General features: G+C 43.9%; 1 protein-coding gene across 4 annotated transcripts in view; it reads right to left on the bottom strand.

The window, feature by feature from the left end:
* Pcif1 (Phosphorylated CTD-interacting factor 1) overlaps positions 1 to 27,209 on the bottom strand; it is a 192,926-nt gene that overhangs the window by 55,207 nt on the left and 110,510 nt on the right. For 2 of the 4 annotated variants that reach the window (XM_070530929.1, XM_070530930.1), the window contains exons 13-15: positions 24,002 to 24,102; positions 8,017 to 8,091; positions 5,924 to 6,164 (exon numbers count right to left, since the gene is read on the bottom strand). In XM_070530929.1, the coding sequence (XP_070387030.1) occupies positions 5,930 to 6,164; positions 8,017 to 8,091; positions 24,002 to 24,102 (411 nt within the window). In that variant the 3' untranslated portion in view covers positions 5,924 to 5,929. Of the gene's footprint in view, positions 1 to 3,407; positions 6,165 to 8,016; positions 8,092 to 24,001; positions 24,103 to 27,209 lie in introns of those variants that run through there. The other 2 variants (XM_065453878.2, XM_065453879.2) reach the window with 2 other exon arrangements.

The raw sequence follows: 27,209 nt of genomic DNA on the forward strand, positions 1-27,209 counted from the left end.
ATGCACAAGCAAAAATATTGCGCAGAAACCATCAATAATGATTGTCAATGTAAGCAAATAGCCGACCGCATTTAGAAAGCTATTCACTTTATTAAAGGGGCCCTGAACCACTTTTTATCGAAGTGGAGAAAGGCATTTGAAGCTAAAATAGGCTGTTTTAGAAGTAGTTTGCTGCAAAAAAAGTACTTCAATGCGTTCAGCAGAAGTAGAGTTATTGGCAATCAAACATCGCCTCCACTGTGCTCCCGTTCCTTCTTCAATGCCTTGCACTACGAAGGCTGCGGTGCAGTGGGGCGTGCCCACAACACTTCGCCTTCTAAATGCCACTGTTCAAATTTCATTTTGCATGTTAAAATAGACACTATGACTTCCGCCTTTGGTGCCTGTGACACGCTAAACATAAGCCAAACATGGTTGTCCTCAGCGAGCCGCAGTGCGCTTAGCCAGTGAACTCGTGGTGGCAGCCCGTGGAGGCTGCTGTATCTACACCATGTAGCCGACCACAGCTTGATGTCAGCTACCGGCCAATAGCAGCCATTTAAGGGGGGACGCGGCCCTTGAAAACCGAAAAATCGCGAAAAAGTCGATTTTTGAAAAACCATAATTTTGGGTTGTATGTCTCATAAACTACCTGTTCCGTAATTATCAGCACGTATTTCAACCTTAAAGTACCAAAAATAGCGCTACTTTTGAGGCCACCGCGGCCCAAAAAAACGCGCCAATGCCGAAATGAAGTCAAACTTCGCGCGCGCCATTCCCGGCCCATGCGGCCTGCCCGCGCCATCTTGGTGTCGTTTTGACCGTGGATTCTTTGTCTCTATTTTGCCGCCTTGCAAAATGGCATCGTCGGCGCGGTTGAAGCGCTATTGGCGTTTTCCCGCGATCTGATGCGGAGCGCTGATTGGCCGGAGCAGTGCGTTCAAATCTCGCGGGCTAAAGCGCGCCTGCCATTGGCTGCTGCGCGGGCGGCGGCGGCTGCTCAAATCCCGCGGGCAAAAGCGCGCCTGCCATTGGCTGCCGCGCGGGCGGCGGCGGCTGCTCCCTTTGATGCCGCGCTCGCGTCGCTGTTGCCCCTTACTCCGTCCGCCTCAACATGAGCTTGCGCGCTGCTCATCGCCTTGCGCTATCTTTTAGATTTATTGCTCAGCTTTTTTTTTTTTCGCTAGTTCTTCGCTGCACGCGATGCCGGCAAAGCCCAAGACAGTGCAGATGTTCGGTGCACGGGTGCGCGATATGCGACTTGTACAAGCATCGAACTTCCGGTCTCCCGCAGCGAGTGCCGACTGCGTAGACGCTTTTCAGCGGCGGAACTGTGCTTTCGGCTGTCGCCAGTCGAAAATCCGACACACTGAGTGTGCCTGGAGCCGAAAGAGCTAATTAGAAGCTCCGCAGGAGCTATCTAATTAAATAAGCACATGGGTTCAACTTTAAGGCCCGTTTTCTCGGAATGGATTTTTTCGCTAGTAGTGGTGCTGGGGAAGGGGATATCTCAAGAACCGCTCTTCAGATTTGTATGCCGTTTTTTTTTTATTCTGTTTCTGGATGACTTTGCCAGGGGGTACCAGGCTTCTTTTTTTGAAAGCTGGTGCAGTTAATTTATAATAAGCAATTAATTTTTGATGAATGTGGTCATTACTAGCTACATCAAATTCAAAGTTGTCTTAAAATTTTTTGGAGGGGAAATTAAAGAAAAGGGCTCTTTAGCCCCCTAGGATATCTATCAAGGGATGATGACAGTGAATTTCAGCTTCCTATATACATGAATCACCTAGTTAGACCTCAATAACTCTGGAACTAATAAACATATCTTCATGAAACTTCGCAGTTCCTCATAGTTCGGTGGTGTGAACGTACCCTGAAAGTTTCATCTGGATATCTTAAAAAATAAGAAAGTTCGGCCTCCAGGATAGCCTCCCCCCTTAAGGGAATGCCGAAATAAAGTGTCCAGAAGAGAGTGAGGAGAGGGCCTTCTGCTGAAAAGAGGGCGTTTAAGCGAAAGGCGACTTCGCGATCCGCTTGTGATCTCCACGCACCGTGTACAACAGCAAAACTTGGCTGCGATGTTCACAGCAGCGTATGCTACCTGCAGATTATGTTATTTCACCAAGCCTGAGGGGTGGTTCAGGGCCCTTTTAAAGGAATGATGTGCTTGAAGACGCACATTTGTTGCAGCAAGAAGATTAAGGTAGCATTTGTTGTTTCATTGGGAGAAATTCCGTAGCAAACAGAGCCGAATCAGTACATCTGTAGTGGTGCTAGAGCCCTTTCCTGCAGCTGCCACAGGAGGAAACGGCAGTGGGAGAAGAGCACGGCTATCTGTCGCGAGTGCTCCGCTGCAGCATCTAAACCTTCGGACACCCCATAGCTCTCACGCGACAGTACATGCTTGCAGGCCTTGCTTCAATGAAGCAGAGTTCTCCCTTTGCATTGTCACCCATTGCCTATTTTCGCAGCCTCCAAAATAGCCCTGGATGTTCATTAAATTTGATTAAACATTTATTTTACAGTTGAAGATGATGTATAAGTTTGTGAGAACTACCTTTGCACAGAAAGTTTTGTAATCTGATATATTTACTGCTGGTGCTCAGCGAAAAATGCATCCCACAACTCGCTTGAACAACAGCATGCGACCTTTGTATTTGCAGAGAATGTCCGACAGCCATAGACCACCAACCATTGCCAACAATTGACCATGAAAATGGACAAAAGAGTCAAAGAAAACTATTTGCTTTAAAAAATAACTAAATGTGTAAGGTTTCAAAAACAGATGTGCTTGCTGCCATATGTGATGACCATGGGGATCCTTTATTTTAGCCTTGATTTTTGTCATTTATCATTGCTAACGTTAAGTGTGGGGCTGTAGCAGGAAAGTCCGGTTCACCCCAGAAGCACACCGATTTCGGATGATGTGCTGCACACAAGCTTGCGCGGCGAAAAAAAGTTTTCACGGGAAACGTGAACAGAATGGTACAACTAAGAACACCATACTATCTTTCAGTTGTTATAGGCACGACAAAAGCTTCATGCAAAAAATCTTGGTGCATGCGCACGCTCAGGAAGGCGTGCAGCAGCAGCATGTGCTGTCTACGGAAAGTGGAACAGGCTATCATGCTGGACACAAGCCATGTGGTGTCGGAATGGATATTTTGTGATGATGTCAATGCTTTATTTAGATTAAAGAGCTTACCTCTAATAACTGTAAAAGCAAACAAACACACCAAAGAGGAGCGTAATATGCCACACAGTATGTCTCTGCGTACCATTAAGATAGCACAGCATGTGCTGCTTCGCAGCAGCTGATGAGGTACCGTACTTACACGATTGTAAGTCGACCTATTATTTAAAATTTGAAAATATGAATGGGAGGGGGGGGGGGGGGGGGAGGGCGTCAACTTACAATCGAAACCAAAACATGGAACCATTAAAAAAGCGAGACCAACGAGATATCAGGGGAGCTACATCGTAGTTACAATTTTATGTTTGCTCTATGGCCCTACCCGTAGTTTTTGCTATCCCATGCGTTTGTTCGCTTTTCGAAAGGGTTTTTCAACATTTTTTTTAGAGTTCTACAGCACACACAACACTCATGGGAGGTGTCGATAGTCGATGGAAGTCCCGCTGTTCCATTCGCGGCAGCACCCCCTGAACGGCAGGGCGTTTGCAGGGAGTATTGATAGTTCATGGAAGAGCAGACGCCGCTCACGCGTTTCTATTTCGCTGTAGCTCTTAGTCTGACGCATTCGACTCAATTGCCAGATACGTGCTACTTCCATGCTTCCTCAGTCATCATGAGTGCTCCAGGCCCACTAAACATTCGGCCCTCGTTCACAGCAGCGTTCAAGAGGGCTGCCATCCTTTACGCCGAAGAAACAAATCACTGCGCAGCGGGCAGCTAGTTCGATGTTTCTGAACGGGTGGTGAGAGAGTGGCGACTGCAGTGAAGCAAAATGTTCACCTGTGACGGCAAGCGAAGAATTTCCCACAGGCCGAAGTCGGGATGCTTTGCGGAGCTGTAGGCCAAACTTGCGGAGTATGTCGCTGAAATGCGTGATCGGTCCCTGCCAATGAAGTGCGACAAGGTCATGAAACAAGCCCGGATCTTCGCCTTTTAAGGACCTGCTCCGTCATCAGTACGAGTGACTGGTGGCAGAAGACCGCGAACTTACGCCAACCAGACCTGTCAAAAAGAGTCTCCCTAACGGCTGCGTGTGGTTGGGTGCATTTGGCGTGGGCTGCTGTTCCACAAGATGTCGTGGTGCGGTCGTTTGCCAAATGTGAAATTTCGCTGGACAACGATGCGCTGTAGGGCCATAGCAGCGCCGACGATGGCACAAGGGAAGACGAGTAGTCCAGTGACCATGCCAGTTACTAATAAATTTTCGTTATGGAATGCGCCCTCGGGTATGCTTTTTTTTCCCCCTGTCACGCAATATGGGGGGTTCGGCTTACATTTTAGTCGACTTACAATCGTGTAAATATGGTATGTGCTTCGGAGGGCGTGCGCAGCCTATGCATTAATTACTTCTGAAATACCTTTTTCAAAAATAATTAAATCTAAATTTAAGGGCGCGGCCCTTACACAAGAACATACAGTATTCTAGTAATCAAATGAAATTATGCACCATGGCTTTATGGCCACTTTCCCTCAATGCTTCCATCCAAAAGGTGGTGCTTGATGGAGTGAGATAAACCTTTGTGTACAAAGACTTGCTGTACAGGCACTTTGTGGCTGATGTAAGTGAGCATTTAGGCTTAGCGCTGCGACAGGTTGTCAATTTTGACATACAGTGGAATCTCGATCAACGGAAATCGCTTAAACGGAACTCTCTTAAACGGAACACCATCCTCATGGTTGGTTGGTTTTGTATTCATGCAATTGTATTCAGCTTTGTCTCTCAGTAAATAGAACTGCAGATAAATGGAACCAATTTTCCTGGTCCTTTAAGGTTCCGTTTAAAGAGAGTCCACTGTAAATGTATTAACTAGGTGTAACATATTTTATGCACAAAATAAATTTCTTTCATGCCTATAACACTGTGTTTCTGCCTAGGTGCCATCATTGTTGAGAGGAAACCAGCGGGAACTGTGGAGGCACCTAATGCCCACAATAATATGTCTCCCTGCACCATCTAAAGACAGCGTACATGGTGCACATTACGCAAAGAAAACATGCTATGCAGCCAATAGCCACCAGGCTATGAAGGATTGGTACATGCCATTCCACACCATGCACCATAAATCAGACTCTCTCTCATGATATCAGGAAAGTATTGCAGACTGGCAGAGGTTTAAATTAGTGCTAAGATAAACATTATTCACACATCTTTTATCAATATGAACTATTCATGACCCCCTTAGCATTCAATATATCTGGTTTTGGCTACATTGGCCTACTTAAGAGTGCTGCTACATAAAATTTCGATCAACGCAACATAACTGGTATAGGTAATATCAACCTTTAAAGTATAAAACAAATTACAGGAAGAATTAACAATGCATCCACACCACTCCTTCCATAAAGTCTGGCTTTTTTGTATGTGCTATGATGCTTTACCATAAACAATAAATTTTATAGCCAGTGAATAATGTGGTAAATACTCGCCCAACAAATAATGCTCTATAAGTTCTCACTTTACATTAGCTATGTTAGGAATCGACAATAGACAGCAAGTGACGTTGCATATAGCCAAAACAGTGGCATAACAAGATGCTAGCAGAGATGTAAAGTGCTTGGCAAGTTATCTGGATACTGTGGAGCCAGAGCAGGGAGACAAAACTGCACTGTGCTGAGTCATGCAAATGTAGTAGCTGCAGCTGGGTATCCTTAACTGGCTTACATTTCAAATTTTTATCAGCAAACACCTGGCTAAGTGTCTACTATTGTAATTCTCCTTTGACGAGAAGTAAGGAAAGCCACATTTACCAGTGTTTAGAGCAACTTAGGGGCACCAAGAGGAGACTCTTTTGGAGGTGCATCTTTTGAAGGTAATGAGGGCACAGGGACTACCTCCGCAGCAACATCTCGCTCACGGTCCAGGCCTGGTCGGTAGCTTTCGCGCAGGGCATCCAGCCGCTCAGGAGTGGGACCCCACCGGGCATAGCCAGCATCATTTTGCAGAAAGATGATGTGCGTCCCATGTGCTGAGCGCACACTTACTTCATTTCTATAAGAAGAAAAAAGTTCGAAGAGCTGTATTAAGCACATAAACATAACTGAACAAAACACCTAGCAACAAAACAGAAGCACTTTAGGCAGGGACTCAAGGGATCATCTGCAAAACAAAAGTTCTGTCAAACCTCACTATAACAAAATGGGTTTTTAACAAATTAATGAATATCATGTAGTAATTTTAATTGCCTCCGAAATTCCCATAAAAAGTGTAGTGATCTGTAATACTCAAAACTGTAGCAACCCCCGGGGTTTGTGCTCAGCAAGCTGTAGGGCCAGATCAGCCATGATCATACATAATTCAGTATGCTGCCATGCATACATGCTAGCCTCTATGGGACACCTAAATGTACCTAAATGTACCGTTTGTTCAGACATGGCAAGTTATATTTTGCAGGCTTCTTTAGAGCACTGCAAAAATTACAACACACAGTGCACTAACCAAAAGTGGACCCCTCGGTATCCTCCCATTCTTTTTTTTTTTATTGCATAGTGAGGGTCTCAACTGCAGCAGGTTTGATGCCTTCAGCTAGAATACGAGGGTTTATTGGCTAGCCGCCTGCTCCTAAAGTTAATGTACAATGTGACGCCGTTTGTCAAAAGGATGTTCCACATCCACTGCCATGGGTGGCGCCGGCTAAAGGCTAAAAGCGATTTTGTGTGCGACGGTGACGAGCAACGGCTTCGAGCGATGAAACGAGCCGTCGCTTGAACAGATCGCTCAGCCTTGTTGCTCGGTTGCTCAGTTATGGAAATCTAGAATTCGTCGCTTCTCGCCCAGAAGTGTTATGAGCGAAAAGCCAATAGCATGAAGCCAGAACTGGATGCACATTTCTCAAGTACTACCGAGTGTTGCACGGAAAGAGCAAACGACTGAATTTTTATACTTGCAAGGATAAGAACCTACTGCAAGGCCTCCATAAATATTTTATGCTGCTGTTTACAGTAAAACACATCAACTTAATTATTAAAGCATGCGTCACGCCAGTTACAACGTGTATTTGCTACCCTCATACAGGCAACACCAGGGAGACGTCGTTCGAAGTCTTCGCTCGCACGGGGTACGAATCTTAGGTGACGAGCGAACGCAACTGCCATATCCATTGCGTAGCTTGTTGCTGTCGCGTGACCGAACTCGGTGACCCTTGCATGGGGTTTATACTTAACATTCCCAGGGCTAGATCTGGTACCATTACATAAATAGTTAAATACCCAAGAAAGTGTATATGGGAACAGCCACCACAGTAGCACAATTTGCAGTGCAATGCCCAGCGTAATGCGGAGGTTGTGCAATTAGGCTTCTATTGGCCGCAAGTTGTTTTTTCGTCCAAAACTACAAATATTTTCCCCTATGCTATTGTTTGCTTCATTATCTGTTGGCTTCATGTGGTCGTGACTAACAAAACTGCGCCCCTCGGTTCCTTCCTGTTGATTACATAGAAAGAGTTACAAGCTGCTCAATATTTCCTAGAATACTCTACAACCTTTTCATGGGAAGTTTTGTGCTAAAGTAAGTTAATTATTCTTGACTAATTGTGCAATTAGACAGATTACAAAAAATAGTGACTTGCACCACACAATAGCCAACAACATGCATTTCATTGAATCCTCCTACATTGCTTCAGCATATTTTTAACCTTGGCGAAAGTTAGCTGCCAAAGTTCTATATCCGTGTAGATGCTATTACACCTACTTGTGAAACATTTAACTTTCTTTTATTTTTGATGCCTTGCCTTTTATTTTTGATGCCTTTGAATGAAAAAAAAGTACCTACTAAGCGCCTAATACAGCTGAAGTTAGTAACAGACACATATAGAGCTACAACAATTACCAGCACAAAAAGTTACCTTGGCATGATGTGCTGAAATCCATGTCTGTACTCGTGATCATAGGCAGGAATTAATAGCTGCTCTCTCTTATACCTGAAAAAAGAAAAATGTTGATGTTCCTTAATGTCAGAAGCCTATACCCCATGTCACTGTAACTTGGCGAAGCTGCAAAAGTTATGGAAGCAAGTGGCTAATAGGATTATAATGGTTGGCCATGAGATGCACACAAGGCAATATTCATGCGCTCTGCCAGACAAAATGAGAATTGCACTGCAACAAAATGCCACATATTGCTAATGCCACTAGAGTACAGCATCAATATAACTCGGTGACCACTTCAGCATTTGAGAATGGCACCAAACGTTTTCTGTGGGGTGCTTGAAGTACTGGGTGGCAACAAAATTGAAATGCTTTGATATACGCAGCAGGTGACCAACCCCACAGGGTGTACTGGATGCTATCAAGCACTGAATTTATTACAGCACAGAGACAGCATCAGAAGGGCCCAAAGCATCCCTTCACCACCAAAAGTGGCAGACACTTTTGGTGGTGACACTTATCAGTATCACAACACTTATCAGACACTTATCAGTACACCACAACCATGAAACAAAGTCTTCACAACCATAGCCATGCTATCATACACTTAAGCGTACAGACTGATGGATAGCAGATAGATGACTTGATAAGTAATCCACACTAGTAGTGCTTATGATGGCCCAGAAGGCTGCAACTCTGCCTAAAAGGCTTAGTGTTGCGATCAGTATATCAAAGACCATTCTACAGTATGAGTGACTTGCTACATTTGTGAGTAAAAAAAAGTCGCAGTTCTACCCGAAAGGCAATGCATCGATTGCGATAGCAAATTAGTGGACAGCTATATGAAGTAAGGATAGTAGATTTACCGGCCATGTAAACCTGTAAACATAGACATACTATACTCATGGACAACTAGGTGGGGTGATGAAATGATTAAATTTGCAGGTGCGAGTTGGAATCAGCTGGCACAGGGCAAGGGTAATTGGAGATCGCAGGGAGAGGCCTTCGTCCTGCAGTGGACATAAAATAGGCTGATGATAATGATACGAAGTAAGGATAGTAGTTTTATCGGTCGTATAAACTTGTAAACATAGGCACACTAACTACATAAGCAACCATAGTGTTGAGTGCGCACAAGCAAACACGAACACATCTGACTCAACGACAGCGGAAACGCACCGTCAAAACGCTGGTGTGAGGAAATGTGGCAGCAGCAGCGAGCGAAGTAACATTCGTGCTGTCTATTGTTTCAATGAAAAGTGAGTGCCGAGAAGACACAGCATGCATAAAGCTATGAGCCGCCAGCGTACCTAGACTGTGCCCCCAACACAGATAGCTCTCAAGATATGGCCGTGCAACCGCGCACAGCCACCACATGCACAGTTGCAGGCGGAGTAGAACCCCCCCCTGGTGCCTCGCAACGTTGGGTGCCTCGCACACGACTGGAGATGGCACGCTTCCTCTCCGCCTTCGCCTCTTTCGCGCGGGCGAGATTGGGCTGTGATTGTCGGCTCCCCTGGCACGCTTTCAGTCTGACATACAGCCTAGAGCACATGGAGATTATGCTATTGCTCTTGGACTTTATACAGAAGCTCTAGGCAATGGCGACGCCGACGGCAGAAATGCGCTTGAAGTGTCCATATAATTGCTATCGCAATAATAAATTAACTTTTGTGTGTCCGATACGTCATCTGTGTCACAACGCTGCTCGTGGCATGTGGTGCTTTGAGCATAGCCGTATGGTCGGTGCATGCTGCACTATGATGCATGAAGTGGCGAGGAAAAGGAAAAAAGTCTTGTGTATTTATGTATTGACTTCCTCAGTGAAGAATGATGGCCTTAAATATTAATGACACGCCACACCATAAACATTGCAAGCCTCAAGATCACACGACGGCGGTGGTTCTTTGGTTATTCTTGTCTTATGCAGCAATCATGTTTGCAGAAATGAAGCTCCAATTTCTGGTGATAGCTTATTTAAACATGTACATGCACAACATAAACAGCCAACAAGATGGTTATCAGGGCACATATGATTATTTTCACTTCTAAAGCACCGAAACCTGAATTTCAAAAATAGTTCTTAATTTTCAAAATTACAATGCAGGCTTGTTTTAGCCTAACTATAAATAATTTTTGTATTCGATGTACAAGAGACTTATTGTCCGATCGGAATTTACAATTATTTATTTGGTTTCTTGTCAATCTGCAAATGAATGCAAATCAAGTCCTGAAAAAATATTTCAGCAGATTAAACTAACCTAGTGTTGCTCTTTATTTTAGTAATGCCAGTGATGAAATGAGATTTGGCACAATTCTTGAAGCAGTCAAATCTTAATTTTGGAGCAGTTTGGAGCACCTAAATACAGATTTCAGAGAACTTTGGAGCAAATAAATACAACTGCTGGGCACATCCTATGCACTTTAGAACATTTAAAATTTATAAGCTGCATTCCATAAAGTATTTGCTTGCTGTAAAACAATGTTACTCTGCCTCTTAATACAAAAAAAGAGAAACATAAATTTAAATGAAGAAAACAAACCAGTTCGCACGGCCTGCTGTAATTTGTTTATTTCAAACTGGGTGAAGCTGCTCAGGCATTGCTTAGCCATGTTTTCAGCAAGGCCAGAAATAGCATCAGACAGAAACTCCTAGCCAGACTCAATGCCATCAATGCTCTCCTGAGCCAGGCCAGCCTTGATGAGCTCCTGGTAACGCTCAATCATTGCTTGATTTAGATGAAGCCAAGTGCTTTTCTACGTTCTTTTCCTGATAAAGTTGGAGCCTCTGCTTAGCAATTGGCTAGTTCACAACTGATGCTGACTGATTATTTAGACATTGATGATTTGACATGCCTGATTATTTGCACTGCTTTGCAGCACTCACTGGCCCACACATAAATGTACAAGGACATCTGAAATTTCAGACATTTCGAGCTTAAAAATTCAGACTCCACTTGCATGACTGTGTGCTAATCTGACTGCTGAGTTAAGCAAAAACAGTGATATTTTGACTTTGATATGTCGCTGGCATTGCTGCGGCATGGCCATAGGCCATGTTGCCGACACCTTCTCAAAATTGAAGCTAGTGACGCCTAGTTGATCGAGCACTAACCACATTTGAACCGTAGGAAAAGCGAACAACTCCGGCAAGACATCCTAAAGCTGCATTCTTGTGCGAGACCCGCAGCATTGGTTCCATACATCCAGCATTTGTTCATTCCCGTGGTAAATAGCGACACGGTCCACGCGCGACTTCAAGTTGTTTAAGCGGCACCGACTCCACCCTTGATGTCTGTGCCGGCAAGGCAAATGCATAGAGACATACAGACATACTTTCACTTTCGTGAAATTTGGCATGACTAGCACCGGACATGTCGATGGACGATAGCGTTCTTGGCACAGTGCCAAAAATGCTGCTGCTCCTAGACGCCGAGGCATCTGGCGTTAGTTACGCGAAATCCCGCGTAAGTAAAAGAATCCCCAAAAGTGGTCACTCCAGAATCCGACACACTTTCTTTTAGCTACTTGTGGAATGAAGTCCCTTATTTTCTGGCAAATTTGGATATTTCGGACTCTCGATTATTGGGACCTTTAGGTGATCCCTGTCGAGCCTGAATTATTGGTTGGTGAAAAATAGATAAAGGGAAGTTCAACTTATTTAACCGTTTAGTTATGCACGCTATGCACATATGCAGACCCCTGCAGCCACACACGCTTTGCCAGTCGTTACTTTTGGCGCACTTCAGCGCAAAATCGTGTTTTTAATCAGGATGATGCAGAAATCTTGTTTGGTGCAATTTGGCACACTTGGCACTGGAGTAGGAGCACTGATTTGACATGGATGCATAAGTCTTGGAAAATGCAAGAAAATTTCTATTTGAATTAAAAGAATTGGCATATCATTATCATACAAAAGCAGGCTCTTTATGAATGCACAAAAAAATTAAAAACTCATTAATTAAAATTTCACCCTAGTACAGTAAAACCTCGCTAATTCAAAGTCATCAGGACTGCAACAAATCTTCGAATTAAGTGGGTTTTCGAATTAACCAAACATAAAAAAATGCAACCCAGGCAAAAAATGTCGCTGTAGGAATACGCTGCCTTTATTCGGCTATCTTTAGATTACTTAAAGTAATCAGAGAAGCTGGTTTGCCGCATCCTGTAGTTCGAGGCTCCAAGGGTCATGTTTTTTAGTTGGCCAACTACGTGCAGCATTCGAGAATTTCCAGCGTAGACTCAACAAAAATTGCAGATAACTTTCAGCAATCCGGTAACTTCCCCGAGACCGGGCGCTCGGGAGGGCTTGTTAACGTTGTTGTCTTTGCTGTCATCGCACATGGTCGCATCAGCGGTAGCTTCACTTTCCAAGTCTGAGTAGCATGTTTGTTGATCATTTTCGAAGTTCAGATATTGGGCAGAGCCGACTGCATGGGATTCGCTATCCTCTGCGAAGAGTGCATTGATCCTGTCGCAATACTCGGCTCCTTCTTCATCAAGTGCACGTAAATAGTCAGCTTTAGCATCGAAGGTGCTTTCCTTCGAGAAGCCAGCGTGTTCAAAACACCACATGATCAAAGTGGGTTTCACTTGCTTCCATGCACACACAATAAGACATATGGCCCTGAGGAGGTCGGTGGAGTACTCCTTGCCGTTATCGTAGCAAAGGAGCATGCGCTTGAGCAGGTGGTGGCGGTAAATCTTCCTCGTGTGGTGAATGACACCTTGGTCCATTGGCTGCGAGATTGACATGGTGTTTGGAGGAATAAATACCATCCTGATAGCTTTCCTGATAGCTTTCAGGTGCGGGATGTCGCCATGTGCCGGGCAATTATCAAAAACGAAGAGTACATTCCTGCCTGTGGCCACAAACTTGCAGTCAAGCTACCGAACGTAATCTTCAAATATTGCACCTGTGACCCAGGCTTTTCTTGTGCCGGTAGGTAAGCTCATCCCTTGGTGGCAGCCATGCATATTTAAAGCAGTGAGGCTCCCCACTCCTTCTAACTAGGAGTAGCAGCAGCTTATGTTTACTGCACATGTTTGCACCGAAAAGAACGGTAATTCTCTCCTTGCCCTGCTTTTGACCCTTGACGGCGGTATCCTTCGCTGTGAACGTTTTTGTGGGCAGCATCTTGTAAAAAAGGGCTGCCTCATCAAGGTTCTACACATCATCTGCACCGTACCCGCTAAGCAACGGAGCCAACGTGTTTCTTCCAGTCGATGACTACGCTCTCGTTTGTGCTGCCGCTCTTGCCACAGACGGCTATGAAGGTCAAATTACTGCGCTCTTTAATACGGCTGAACCACCCATTGCTACACTAGAACGCTTCGTGCCCAAGTTGTAGAGCCAAGTCGTTGGCCTTCTCCCGCAATATCGTTCCACTGACGGGAAGGTGGGCTGCGTTTACTTTCTGCAGCCAGCGAAGTAAAGCTGATTACATATCTTGGTACGTGGGAGCCCGTACTCGCGCCCGTTTCGAAGAATATGTCTTGCTAGAATATCTAGGCCTTCAGTACCTTTGACTTGGTCTTCAATATTGTGGACAATGTGTCGAGAGGGGTACGCTGTGCCTTTCCGTCAACTCGGTCATGGAACACGTGTTGTTACCCGCTTCTTGGATCAAGCAGAACTTCTGCTACAGCGTTAAAGTCTTACACTTGGGCATCTTCGCTCACTGGCACTTCTGCACAGCTCAAAAGAAAAAGAAGAAGAAAAAAAAAAGGAAAACACCACGCTAGCTGCGACACCCCTAACCACCGCACACAAAGAAACGGCGCAGACCTGCGTTGCGCGCGCACACGTCGCCACAGGCGCGGAGAGAGAATAGGCGAATGGCATCCAATGTCAGCGGCACGGAACACGCGTAGACGCTGCAACTGCGAGGAGCGTGCGGAGTGGGGGACGAGAGCACGCAACAAAAACCGGTATGCCTGTTGCATTGCAGTGAAGCCCTTCTCTGCAGGCGTGTGTTTCGGCGGTGCGCGGGGCGTATCGTGGACTGATTTTTGTGCTAGCAGTACTACGGGTCAGGCACTTCGTCTACAAATAATCGCAATTGCTATGTGGCGTCACCTCGTGGCTCCGAATGGCCGTCGTTTCATCGGGTTTGCAGTGAAATGGGGATCGGGAATTGCCGCATAGTACCCCAAATCTTAGAATTAACCGGTTTGGCCTGGGCCGCCGGTTCGAATTATCCGGTCAAATTTACATTGGAAAATACAGGACCGTAGAAAACTTTCGAATTACACAAGATTTAGAATTAACCGAGTTCGAATTAACGAGGTTTTACTGTATTGCTGAAAGTTATATTTAAACAAACTTTGAAGTAAGAAAGCAAACAGTATTTGGGTCAGAAACCAGTGAGAGAGGGAATAAATTTTATTGGAAACTGGTCTGGCAGTTTTCCTTCGGGGCGAGACACAATGAAACTTTATTTACCAATAAAACTCCCTAATCAGCAGCTTCCTTTCTCGGAAAGCAACAGTGGTGACCCACTATTTCAGGGCACAGATACAAAACATGACTCTTTCGATGGCTGATCCAGATGTAACTGCCACGGCAATTCCAGTTCTGCAGTTGCCCTTGTGAAGGAGAGAAAAAGTGTGCTGCATACAGCGCATAAGCTGGCAGGCGAGTGAACTTGGAATGAATAGGGCCATGTCGCTATTTGTTCTGATGAAACAATTTTAACCAGCGGTTCTAGAGCCTTCCAAGCATGCAAACAGCTGAATCCTGACGCTTGATCTCCAACCATATTATTTCCCACCAGCCAAAAATATCTGCAGTGTGACGTAATGTGCCAGACACAACAGGGTGAGATCATGTGCAATATGGCCTCTGAGGTTACGCTCATGCTCCCAAGTTTTATGATGGCCATGTACACTGCGCCCCGTTATGAGGCAATAGGTGCTTTTGATTCACTTGCAACTTTGCGCACTAGTTCAGGCAGTGCTGCACTTTACTGTTCACGTCAGTGGTAGAAGCATGGCCACCTATGCATGGTGCCATTAATTTCAAAAAGTGCAGGAAAAGTTCAGGCTCAGTTTCTGCATTTTTTGCACCACTGTGATTGTCAGTGATGTCGTACAGTGACAAAGCAGCAGACGATCCTACAAGAAAAATGTTTGTGGTGCTGACAGAAATTCTGCTGTTAATCGGCAATGATGCCGTCTATGTCCCCTTTGCCCTCAAGTGTGTTCCAAGACAGGTGGAAAACGCGCTTGAAATTGAATTCAAGATAGGTATACAAATTTTTTACACAAGTCTCACTAGCTTACGTTCCAGTACTGCAACTATACACTGTTATACTGCTGATTTTTGTTGTCAGAGTGCTGGCAAAGAGCCAGTGTCAATTTTCCTCACAGCATGGCAGCCGTGAATCTGACAAAGATGGGAATTCGCAACACAATCACGGCACATGATGAAAACACCGGTAACGAAAAGTGTGCATGACCTGCACCACATCAACACTTTTGCGTTAATTTCAGGAAAGCCCTAGTGTCGCATTGTGGCTGCACTTCTGAACTGGTGCTGCATGAGCTTGGAACTGCGCAGTGTGCAAGAAGTGCAGGAGATTTGAACAGCCCTTATGAAAAGGGGGGTCATTGGACTGTCGAGTAATGATCTGAGGACATACCCCAACACAGCCTCCTTTAGATGTCTGTCATGTGGCAGCACATGCAACGAATCATACTGAGCGTTTACCAAAATGCATTCGAAATTCCTTAATGATAGGAAAAATGAGATTAATTCACTGTGGATTGCTTTTAACACAGAGTCATACATTTGAAGATCCCTCTATGTAGTAAATGAACAAGAAATCATTTACCATATTTACCCAAATCTAATGTACACCTTCTTTCTGAGAAAATGGGTCCAAAAATTGTGTGTGCGTTACAATCGGTTACGAAACCAAAACTGCGTTCGTGGCGTTGGCAACAGCCTACCATCAGAGCTGTTAGACGCAGCGTCATCACAATTACAAAATGGCAAAAGAGCACATTTTTGTGATGGTATGGTCATTATGGGTTAATTTTGTGCTCGACTACAATCTGGAGTGGTACTCTCGGTAAATCACTTTTGGAGATGCCAGTATCACTTTCATGAGATTTTGCGTGACGTGGCACTGGATGTGTTGGCATATAAGGTCACCAGCATGTCTGGCATTGTGCCAAGCTGCGCAGAGTGCCAGGAACACTGTAGGCTGCATACTTTGACAAGTCCAATGCAGAGTCATGTAAAATCTCGCGAAAGAGATTGTAGCATGGCAGTATCTCTAGAAGCGATTGCTCGTGAATACCGCCCCTTTGTGCTTGGTACCTTGGCCAATGAAGTGCAAATGGAAATGATGACGCACTGCTTTCATTATAAATGCTACTTCAAAAAAATTCCCTTCTGTGAAGGTAAATTCTGCATGTCTCTCTTTTTTTTTTCTGATCGCAAATTTGGGCACCATGCTATATTTTTCTTTTATAAATCTGGGGCATGTTACATTCAGGTGCACTTCTGTTTTCTTACTTTAAATCCAAAAAAATTGGATGCACGTTAGACTCCATTGGGTAGAATGGTAAGTAAATTTGACTTTTTAACCAAAAGAGCTATGCGATTGATCCTAATGGATAATTTGAAGCACACCATCCGAGGAGCTCGTGATCGTTCCCAGAAATTAATTTCAGCCAATTTCCCACAGAAAAGTGAAACTGAAACATTGAAGAGCACAACTGTGATGCACATAGTGGACACCCATGAGTGACGCGAATGCTTGCAGCTCACCGTCGGACAACCATAAAGCGACTGAAATCATGGCTTGACAAGGATGCTTGCTTGATGCTCGCCCACCTGTGAGGCACAATCAATGATGTCATTCATAGACGTCTACTATGGCTGCCACAGTTGCACTCTGACTGTTCAATTTCACTTTTTTTAAAATGAAATTGGCCAGAATACATCAAGCTGTAAAAATCAATGTCATTTTTTCGCATTCTGGAAACAGTAACAAGCTCCTGGGATGGCGCGCTTCAAGTCTTCTATTGGAATCAATTGAACTGCTCTTAAGTTTCTTAATAAAATGGCTATGAACATAGTGAATGTGGCATTTTTGCACAGGAGTTGCAAGGCAAAGTTGATATATGTACTTTGTTGCTAATAATGTGCTTTGGAAGACTAATTAAAAAGTTATTATTCAACTTCTTTTATTAGAGCTTTGTGAGCAATTGTTTACACTGGAAATTTGGGCAGTGAGATTTTAATGCACCTCCATTGCTTACAAATTTGGATATCACACCTACTATGAGATGTTGATAATAAATTTCTAACACTCCCTACAGGCTGTAACTCATGTATTGCAAGTCATAGGGAATGCGTTAGTAACACTGAGTACACTATAAATTCATTACAACAGACCTTTATAGTGGAGAAGAGTTTGGTCTGATGTAAAAGTACACTGAATCAAAATAGTGTTACAACAGACCTTGATGTAAATACTAAATAGGTCTGCTATACCTAGAGTGAATCGTAAGAAGCACATAAGCTCAAAGAACTGATTTATTGATATTTAAGAATCATGAAAAAAGTTTGTCAGGTTTGACTGTGCTTTACGATTAACAGCTTTGGACATTATGTGGGCCTCCATCATCACAAGGCTGTTAACATCATCTGCTGCCATATTTTGCTCACTAGCTCTTTAGGCCTTGGATGTAGTTCAAAGCTTCAGCAGTTGTCACCTCCTGGGCTGCTACAACAATCACTCTGTTGCTTTCTTCCTTTTCTTCATCTACCTCTTGGTCTGTAGTAGGCTCTCCGTGGACTTGAGCAACAATGTCTTCATCTGTCAGCTGTTCTGTGCTGACAAGAGCATTATCCAAACTATCATATTCTGACAACTCTTGGCTCCCAAAGGCGTCCTCGACAGCTGCCCAGAACTCTGGATTTGGCTGGTCTTGATCGTCCAGTGGCAACACGGGTTCCTCACAATCACTGTCACTGACTGCAAAGCCAGCTTTTTGAAAGCAATTTTTCATGATGCTTGGCTCAGCCTGCACCCAAAGATCAGAAAGAACTTGGAAGAGCAAACCTCAGATCAATCGCAGAGTCTTGCTTCTGCTGCATATCAACCAGCAAATGCTCAGAGAGGTGTGTGTGGTAGCTCGACTTCACCGAGTGTACAATGCCCTGGTCAATATGCTGCGCCTTCGATGTTATGCCTGGTGGAAAATATGCCATCTTTGCAGCGTGAAGCACCGGAAGCTGCACGTGGCTCGAACAACTGCTGAGGAAGAGCAGCACATTTCTCTTCTGCTTTTGCATTCTGCTGTCGAAGCCCAGTGGCCACTTGTTAAAAATGTACTTTATCATCCATGCACTTTTGTTGCACTCCCAGTCCACGGGAATGTGCACATTGTGCAGGCAGAGTGGTCTTCTGGACTTGCGTATGACTAGCAGCCTTGTTTTCTGAGTGCCATCCATGTTGCAGCAGAAAGGAACACTTCTGTGCTCCTTGGACTTTTTTCTGCCATGGCAAGAGTCCTCAGAAAAACAGGTCTTTCCTGGCCTCATTTCGTAGAAGATGCCGCTTTCGTCAGCCCTGAAAACGTCATGCAGTTCATAACCTGCAAGGTGCACAGGGAGAACCTCGGTTTTCCAATCGTCTACAACAGTGTCGTCAACACGGGCCAATTTGCCAGAAAGGCATTTGAAGGAGATCCCGTGTCTCGATTTGAACAGGTTGTGCCATAAGGTTTCCTACAATATTACTAGAAGATACTCTGGCGCTGCGATCGTTCAGTCACCATGGGAATGACGGGAGGTGCACGGATCGTGCTTGTGGCTTCAGACGTTCTTGCAACTTTGTTTATTACACTTTATCTGTCTTCATTGTGCTAAATTTTCGAACAATCAACACTTTTCTAAGTGCAAAGAAAAAAATTACTGTGAACACACACAATAACTACTAATTGCAGCAGTTCAGTCTGTTGAGGTGACCAAATTGAAATGCATCAAGCATCCCAACACATTGACTTACCCGCGAGAAACTCGTAAGGGCATTCTATGGCTCTGGTTGGTGCATGCGTTCATGGTGTAATGGTTTTAATATCGGCTTCTGCGCTAGAGGTCCTGTGTTCAAATCTTGCCGTCAGAAAATTTTAATAATGTTGCTGTAATTATTTATTACAATAGCACTTTGTTGAAAATTATGAATTTACAAAGACCCGGAGACGTTTGAAGCCAGAAGGACCAAGTTTAGGCAAATCCATGTACATTCACCTACAAAATTTTACGAACCACGAAATCTGAGAAGAAGCTGAACATATCTGCAGCCTCGCAGAGGAGTCTGGTGTTCGCATTTCCAGCCGCTGCCAGTACATGCAAACAACATGGCGATGTACGGTTTTGCAAACTACTTTTACAGGCTGCTCAGAAATTCAACGTTTTACGAAACCCCGTGGTTTGTAAACATTTGTGGTTGACTTTATTTCTTGTAATTCCCATGCTGGATGAAGCACACCGAATGCAGCTCCTGTAGACACTAGCACCAGAGTTCCCTCTAGTAATTATTGTATGAAACTCTATGGGTTAAGCCAACCTTCATTGCACTTGAAGTCATCTTGCTTCAAAACAACGACAAGTCGATCTGCATATTTCCATAGCAGCAGGCCATTGATGGGGATGTTTGTGAATCGATATCACAAAGCCAAACGAGTAGCACCTCTTCAACATCAGGAAACAACGCCTTGTAAAGTCTGAACCCCTTCGCCTGCAACTCAGCTGATACTTTCTTGGCCATGATTGCCTCGTTGTTTCTGATGACTGAATTCACAGTTTGTTTTGATAAGCCTGCACTAAGTCCATCTCTGCATTTTTCCCTTTTCCTTTTCGACTTGACTGGTGATCTCAAGCTTGTCTTCTAGCTAAATTTGCTTCCGCTTTGTCACTTCAGGTTGTTTGGCACATAGTGTTTCCTACAATATACTAGAGGGAATTCTGGCGCTGCAGTTGTTGTCTTACCCTGGGAATGATGGGAAGTACATAGATTTGTCTGATCTTCGTGCTTGTGGATTCAGAAGATGCCACGAACAAGCACAATCGCTACTAATTGCAACGACTGAGCTCATCGAGGTGGTCAAATCGAAACACCCCAAGCGCCTCAAGGCGTCTCATGCCCGTGATAAATTCATAAGGGCGTTTCACATCACTTGTCGATACATGCGTCCGTGGCTTTATTGTTTCAATATCTGGCTTCTGTGCTAGAGGTTCTATGTTCAAATCCTGCCATCAGAAAAATTTAGTAATGTTTAAATAATTACTTATTACACAGTACATCATTGAAAATGACGAAGTTACAAAAGCCACTTGAAGCCAGAAGGACGAAATTTAGGTAAATCTATGTACTTTCCATAATTCCCACTGGTACAACCACTCCCATTGCAGCTTCCGTAGACGCTAATGCCAGAGTTCCCTCTAGTAATTATTGTATGAAACTATGATTTTGCACACCCATATGGCTCCATCACGTCCTCCAACACTCCTAGCCACATTGATCTAGTCGAAGCCGGTCGTACCTAGTCAAAGCCAGCTGGCATAATCCAAGCCATGCACGGGCACATACAAATTACCGCTGCCTTTAATTCCTGCAGTTCAAAGTCGTGAAAGTATGTGCTGAGCGACATTTAAGTTGGAAGCTATTAAAACATTATGGGGTTTTACGTTCCAAAACCACTTTCTGATTATGAGGCACGCCTTAGTGGAGGACTCCGGAAATTTAGACCCCCTGGGGATCTTTAACGTGCACCTAAATCTAAGTACACGGGTGTTTTCGCATTTTGCCCCCATTGAAATGCGGCTGCCGTGGCCGGGATTCGATCCCGCGACCTCGTGCTCAGCAGCCCAACACCATAGCCACTGAGCAACCACGACGGGTTGGAAGCTATTAAAATCGGAATGTCTGCCTGACGGAAGTCTGCTGTAAAGGTGTGCCGAACATCTTGTTGTCCTTAGAATTTAGTCAATTATATAAAAAAATGTATGTTTTAACAGAATCCATTGTATACAAAGCTCAATCAATGGAAGTGATGGGAAGATCAGCCTACTACCACAAATTGGTATGCTACATCCAGAAGGATGTCCGTTGTAAGCATATCTGTTATAACGACGTTATACTGTACTTCAGTCCTTCAGGTGCATTTTATGATGGCAGGTCAAGCACAATTATCTGGGCTTGGCTGGCTTTCTGCATAAAGCTGTGATAAAAACCTTATACAGGAATTGGCAACACACCTTGGCTATTTATTTCAAAGTACCCCAATGAAAGCAGGTCATTACTGTTGTGGTGAAAGGCTTGCTACTCATCCAAAAGAATTGCAGCACCTTTTGCTAAACTCTCTTTCAAAAGCAGCTTTCAAGAGAGGATCACCGAAGCATACTTGAGATCTCCGTTCAAGTTCTTATTAACATATGCATTGCCAAGTACCATCCAACCATTCGAATGGATTTCCCGAAGATTAAGCAGAAAAGAGTGCCGATCCATAAGACGAGACCAGTATGGATAGCACTCGACTTCTGTAGAGCTACAGCACTTTGCTTAGCTACCATCATGAATAAATTAAAAAAATAAAAACCTAACTTTCCGACTGACTTATTTCACCCACAAATATTCTGCACCTGCTTAACAACCAAAAAAAAAAGGATATAATACGCAACTTAATGTATCATATTACTATAGAAGTGCTGCTTGCTGGGCTAGTTGGTTTACACTGAAACTTCAGAAAGCCAGAGGCAAAAAAATTGAGAAGCAAACACGACAGAAAGAAGAGACACCCCAAACATACTTATACAGCAATTTTCTAGTGAGCTATGATGCATATCTGTGGCGCTGTCAGGCAGAGGGTTATCAAGCATGAAGCTCTGAGACAACTTATCAGCCTGAATGCTGGACTGGCAGTAACTCGGAAAAGCAGAACTGGTTGGCTTTGTGATGAGATGCCATGAATTGCCACATAATCATTTGAAACCATTATTAGTGATGAGAACAGCAAGATATGAAAATCTGATACTACTTTCCTTGGGCACAGTGGTTCCACTTTGAAGAGCATAAACGTACTTCGTAAGTGCAAATGTAGGGGGCACCATGCTGTGTGGCATCATGAATATGTGGCCGTATGATAGAATAAAATAATGTGGTTTCACCTATAATGCAAGGCAGTGAAACGATAGCTGGCACTACATTATGTGCAGTAAGTCTTACACTGCTCTGTCTGGTATTGGTTGGAGTGAGCATTTGCAGATGCTTGTGAGCAATCTGTTTCTGACAAAAAAAAAAAGAAAAAGAACTTTCTTTAATGTTAACTCTAATTCACGTCTCTTTTTGTGGTGGCAGTGCTCCCCGGTGGTGAAGTGGAGGGCCACAGCTTCTTCCTTCTCTTCCCTATTCTGCCTTTTTCCCCATACTGTTCGCTTTGCTTCAATTGTTTCAGCTCGGTGCTGGTGCAGATCAGCTGCAGAGTGTGGCATCGAAAAGTTTCCACGTGAATCATTATCCTTTTTTGTTGTAGCATTGGCATAAGTGCAATATTATGCGCAATAAATCTTGCGCAGTTTCGTGCTGTTGTTAGTGGATGAGCGCAGAGATCCACGATAAAAAAGAAAACTTCATTGTGGAGGTGGCCCTCCTGGTGAAGTGCAGAGATGCGACTGCTCCTTTCTTATCCTGTTTTTGTATTTTATTGCTGGCTTCATTTTAACTTTTTCACCTCATTCCTGGTTTATAGACAAGTTGCACAGTGCAGTGTTAACTAACCACAGCTGCTAGCGGCAAGACTACGCTCTCCAGGTGCAGTATTTCTGTCTGCTGTAGCTTCGATGGGTACTAGCTGTGAGGTAAAATCTCCTAATGTCCCTCTGAATCCACTTAGGGCACTCTTCACTTTCATTGATTTTTTTTGATAAGCTTTTCATAAAGCATTTTGGGATTCTGGCAACAAACACTGGCGGACTAAGGGAGGGAGCCCATAACAGTTATCGCAGTAGAAATGGTTCAAATACTAGTTGAAACATTACATGTGTGAATTTTATGGGGCTTCCCTACACACCAAAATTCACAATTTGCCTGACCATTTGGGTAATGCTGGCACTTGCAAATTGTTTCAGTGCCGTCATGCTGAACCTCCCATATTGCCCTCTTTTTTTTTTTTACCGTGATGTGCCTCAAGTGTGGTGCAATAACTGCCAAACAAAGCTATTTCGCAGCCTGCAGCATTACTTGGTGCCAAGGCAATTTGGCACAATTGGCTCAGCACTTCTATCGCCCAGCACTCCCATAAAAGAAAAAGAAAATTCAGCACTGCTTTATAAAAACTTCATTCAGATGGAACAAGGTGTGCAAGTTCTTCGATTTGGGCAAGGTTTTTATGCATTCACACTCATAAGCCTGACACTGAACAATTCATAAATTTGTTGAGTCGGCATTAATGCCCATGGTGTTAGACTGCATAATAACTGTGAATGAACTCTGGGGTTTTATGTGCCAAAACTACGATCTGATTATGAGACATGCCGTGATGGGGGACTCCAAATTATCTTGACCACATGGGGTTCTTTAAAGTGCACCTAATTTAACTATATATGAGCATTTTTGCATTCCCCTCCCCATCGAAATGCAACTGCTGCAACCGGGATCCAACCCATGACCTCGAGCGCTCAGCAGTGAAACACCATAGCCACCTGGCTACTGCAGCGCTGTGAAGCTAGTTTCATTCCCAAACAAATACTTAGAAAAAATATTCAATGCAAGTTTTGCCTTTGAAACATGGTAGTATCACAGAAAAGTAGAAAGGTACAAACGTGTGGGATGGCACAATTAAAGCTGCAATTCCATGCCTGAAGAAGGCTAACAAAGAGTTTGACAGGTGTATCAGTGCTGAATTAATTTATTCAGTGTTTTCATTCAGATAATGTAAAGCTCACCTGCTGGCTTCAAGCTTGGTCAAGGCCACTGGAACAGGATCTCGAAAGTCTGGGAAAAAGACTATGAAGGACAGCGATTCCTGCGATTCTGTAAGCAGCCGCTGGAAGAAAACACACAAATGTACTAACCAATCCTTTGAATAGAATAAAGAGGACAACATTAACTCCGTCCTTACCGTGAACAAAATTCCAATTTTTTTGAAAGCTTTAGTAATCATATTTTATTTAATATGTCATTAATATATCATATCATACTGGTTACAATCAACATGCTTACATTAAGCACCCATTACCGCAAAGCTGTAAAAACTGGAAAAAATTTAGAGATAAGCAGAGTTTCGAGATAAGCAATATCATGAAAATAGAAGCCCGCTAGCCATACAGAAACCACAGGTAGCATTTTCGAAATTCCGCCAGTAATATTCCCAGTCACTGAGATGTGCATTGGCACTGGATACGGTGTTTACATGCAAAGGTGTTACTGGCACTGTGCCAAGACAATGTGCCTGGCACTGAGTAAAAACTATTGATTCTAATGCAACATTTGAAGCCAGCCATACGAGCATAACTGCTTCCAGGCATGTAAAAAGCTGACATTGCTACTTTCTCCATTGTACTAAATTCTGGACAAGTTCACTTCAAAAACTGAAACCGAACTGTGGAAGAGCACCATTGTCCTGCCTTCACTGATGCTCACGAATCACGTGGCATTTATGTGTCACAGTCATGCGAGCATGAAGCAAGTGTCCTTATCAAGCCACTATCTTGCTGGAATGCCATGGGCTCGCATGTTGGTTTCTTTTGGGCACAGTGCATAGGCTGATCATGCCTGCTCAAAAGTGCCAATCACCTTGCTCAAGCTAGGTCACGATTAATACACCGATTAATACACCATGAAGGGATTAATCACAGCAGCGTCCTAAATGAGAAGGCAAAATAAATACATAAATAAAGACATCAGCTCACTACTGCGTGAAGCCACAACAAAGTGGCAGCAAGCAGCCAAGCAAGTGCACGCGAATGGTGACAGACAGAAAGAAAGAGGAAAGAAGTGGGGTAAACATGTCTTCAGAACCAATTACTGGTAGCATGCAAATAATCCCTGCAGAATTGTGAGCCTGACGTTGTTTACATAAGAGCTGAACTATCAGAGTGCCTGCCATCTTCACAACCATTGGGTGTGCATCTGTGCATGCTTGTTAAATATCGCCTCTAGAAAGCAAAACAAAAGTCTATTACTTAAACTGCGTTTTAGATGGCACAGCAAGTCCATAATGGTGCCAGGAGCTATGAAATCGGGTGTGGTACTCGTGGGTCACCTGTGATCCCCGTTAAATGGCCGTGGTAAAGAAACTTCACCATTCAAAATTGTACACGTGAAGCAAGCAAACATAGTATAATTAAGTAGATGGTGCTGATAGCAAAGTGTGCGATATGTATTTCTAATGAAAAGGAAAGCTGACATCCACCTTTCTCCACCTGGCAGATTTTCAGAAAAACCCTTTGGTTATTTTCGTTCAATGTTGTCATGTGTGTGAAGCACACAATAAATGTCTACTTTTGCACGAGAAATTTTTTTCAACACCATTTCCAGAATGTTATGCCAAGTCATCCACTAGAATCACTGGCAATTTCGAGCTGACGAAGTTGGAGAAGTTGACAGCACATAGTTGTTGACAGGTGCTCTCATGAGGGCTCATGCATTCGTATGATCAGATTCCACAACACTGGCCGATTTATTTTCTGTTTATTGTCTCTTTTTTAAAAGCAGATATTCATTTGGTTACTTTTTACCAATGAGTGAGCCCCCTCCAAAAGATTTGGACCCATAGTTGGAAAAAAAAAAACTGCAGCCATTACACGAGGATAATGATACTATGTCAGGCACGTAACATCGTGACACCACTTCGTTTTCTGAAGTGGTGAGCAAAAAGGAGACAAAAAGCACCACCGTGATGCAAACAATATTTCTAAAGGGATCTTCTCAGACAGAAACTGAACAGTATGGTGCAGTATGGTATGGTGCACTGCTCTGTGCTTCTGCCTGTTAGCGCCTGTACATTCATTGCATTAATAAGCAAACAGAAGAGAACAACATTTGTCTCTCTGCAAGTTTTCCAAATCTCCCCCCTTGCACCTTTACCATTACAGAGACTACGTGCCTGTTGCATCGCACCCCCCGGATGGATAGAAATTATGAGCATCACCTTTGACACAGGGTACAGCTGATACTATCAAACTCGTCATTTTCAACTTTGGCAAACAGTGCCACCTGCCCATGTCCAAAACGCACAATTCACGCTTGAAACATTGTTTAGCATCTGAAATTTCTGTTACTGCCGTTATAAATTGGTGCTATGGGCAGTTGGCGGTGCCGCATGAATCGTGCAGGTTCAAAAAATCAGGCGCCTGAAAAATCGGTCAGTGACTGCATTTGATATTGATACATGCATATTGCGTGTTTCGTGTGGCCGATGCATGCAGGTGCCCCGACAAAGATGATGAACGCTCACTGGCTCTCGTGCTGTCGGTTGAACTGGCCAGCACTGCAGTTACCCTTACCCTTTCTAAATATACTTTGAAAATAGTCTCCAGTCTTGATCCTTTGTTCGCGTAACATTTTGGTGGAGGGTCCCGTTCCCTGTTCTCGCCAGAGAGCTTCGCAGTGGCCGCACTGTCCTGCTTTCCGCCATGGCTGCTGGTGACGACACCTCATCTTTTTCTACTCCTGCTATATATCTTTGCTACTAGAACATATATTTTTGAGGCACATGCAAATAAAAATTTGCCTCACCATAAAAAATATCATGTTGGAGCTTGCAGTTTCAATTTCGCTATTTCGCTATAGCAGGAGAATACTCCATTGAAGTAAAGCATGAACAAGAAAACATAATATTTACTTTGTTTTATAGTAGACTACTGTTAAGTGGATTCCAGTTAATTCGATTCTATAGTTAATTCTGACTGACGGTCCCAGCCGGAGCCCATGCACTTCTATGGGCCCAAAGTTTCGTTATTTTGATTCTAAAATTGGCCTTCACCGGATGGTTTCAATTTGACCAGTCAGCATGCATGCGTCTTACCCCAGCAGTGACCCCTTTAGTGGCAGAGTCTGTCTCAGCGGAGCTTGGGGCACAGCGAATGTGGTGAACATAAGTAATCTCCCGTCAAAAACAGCCATTTTCAGCCTGTCCTGGGAAGGTTTTCA

This window comes from Dermacentor albipictus, chromosome 1 (genome assembly GCF_038994185.2).
Source record: "Dermacentor albipictus isolate Rhodes 1998 colony chromosome 1, USDA_Dalb.pri_finalv2, whole genome shotgun sequence".
NCBI classification, from domain to species: domain Eukaryota; kingdom Metazoa; phylum Arthropoda; class Arachnida; order Ixodida; family Ixodidae; genus Dermacentor; species Dermacentor albipictus.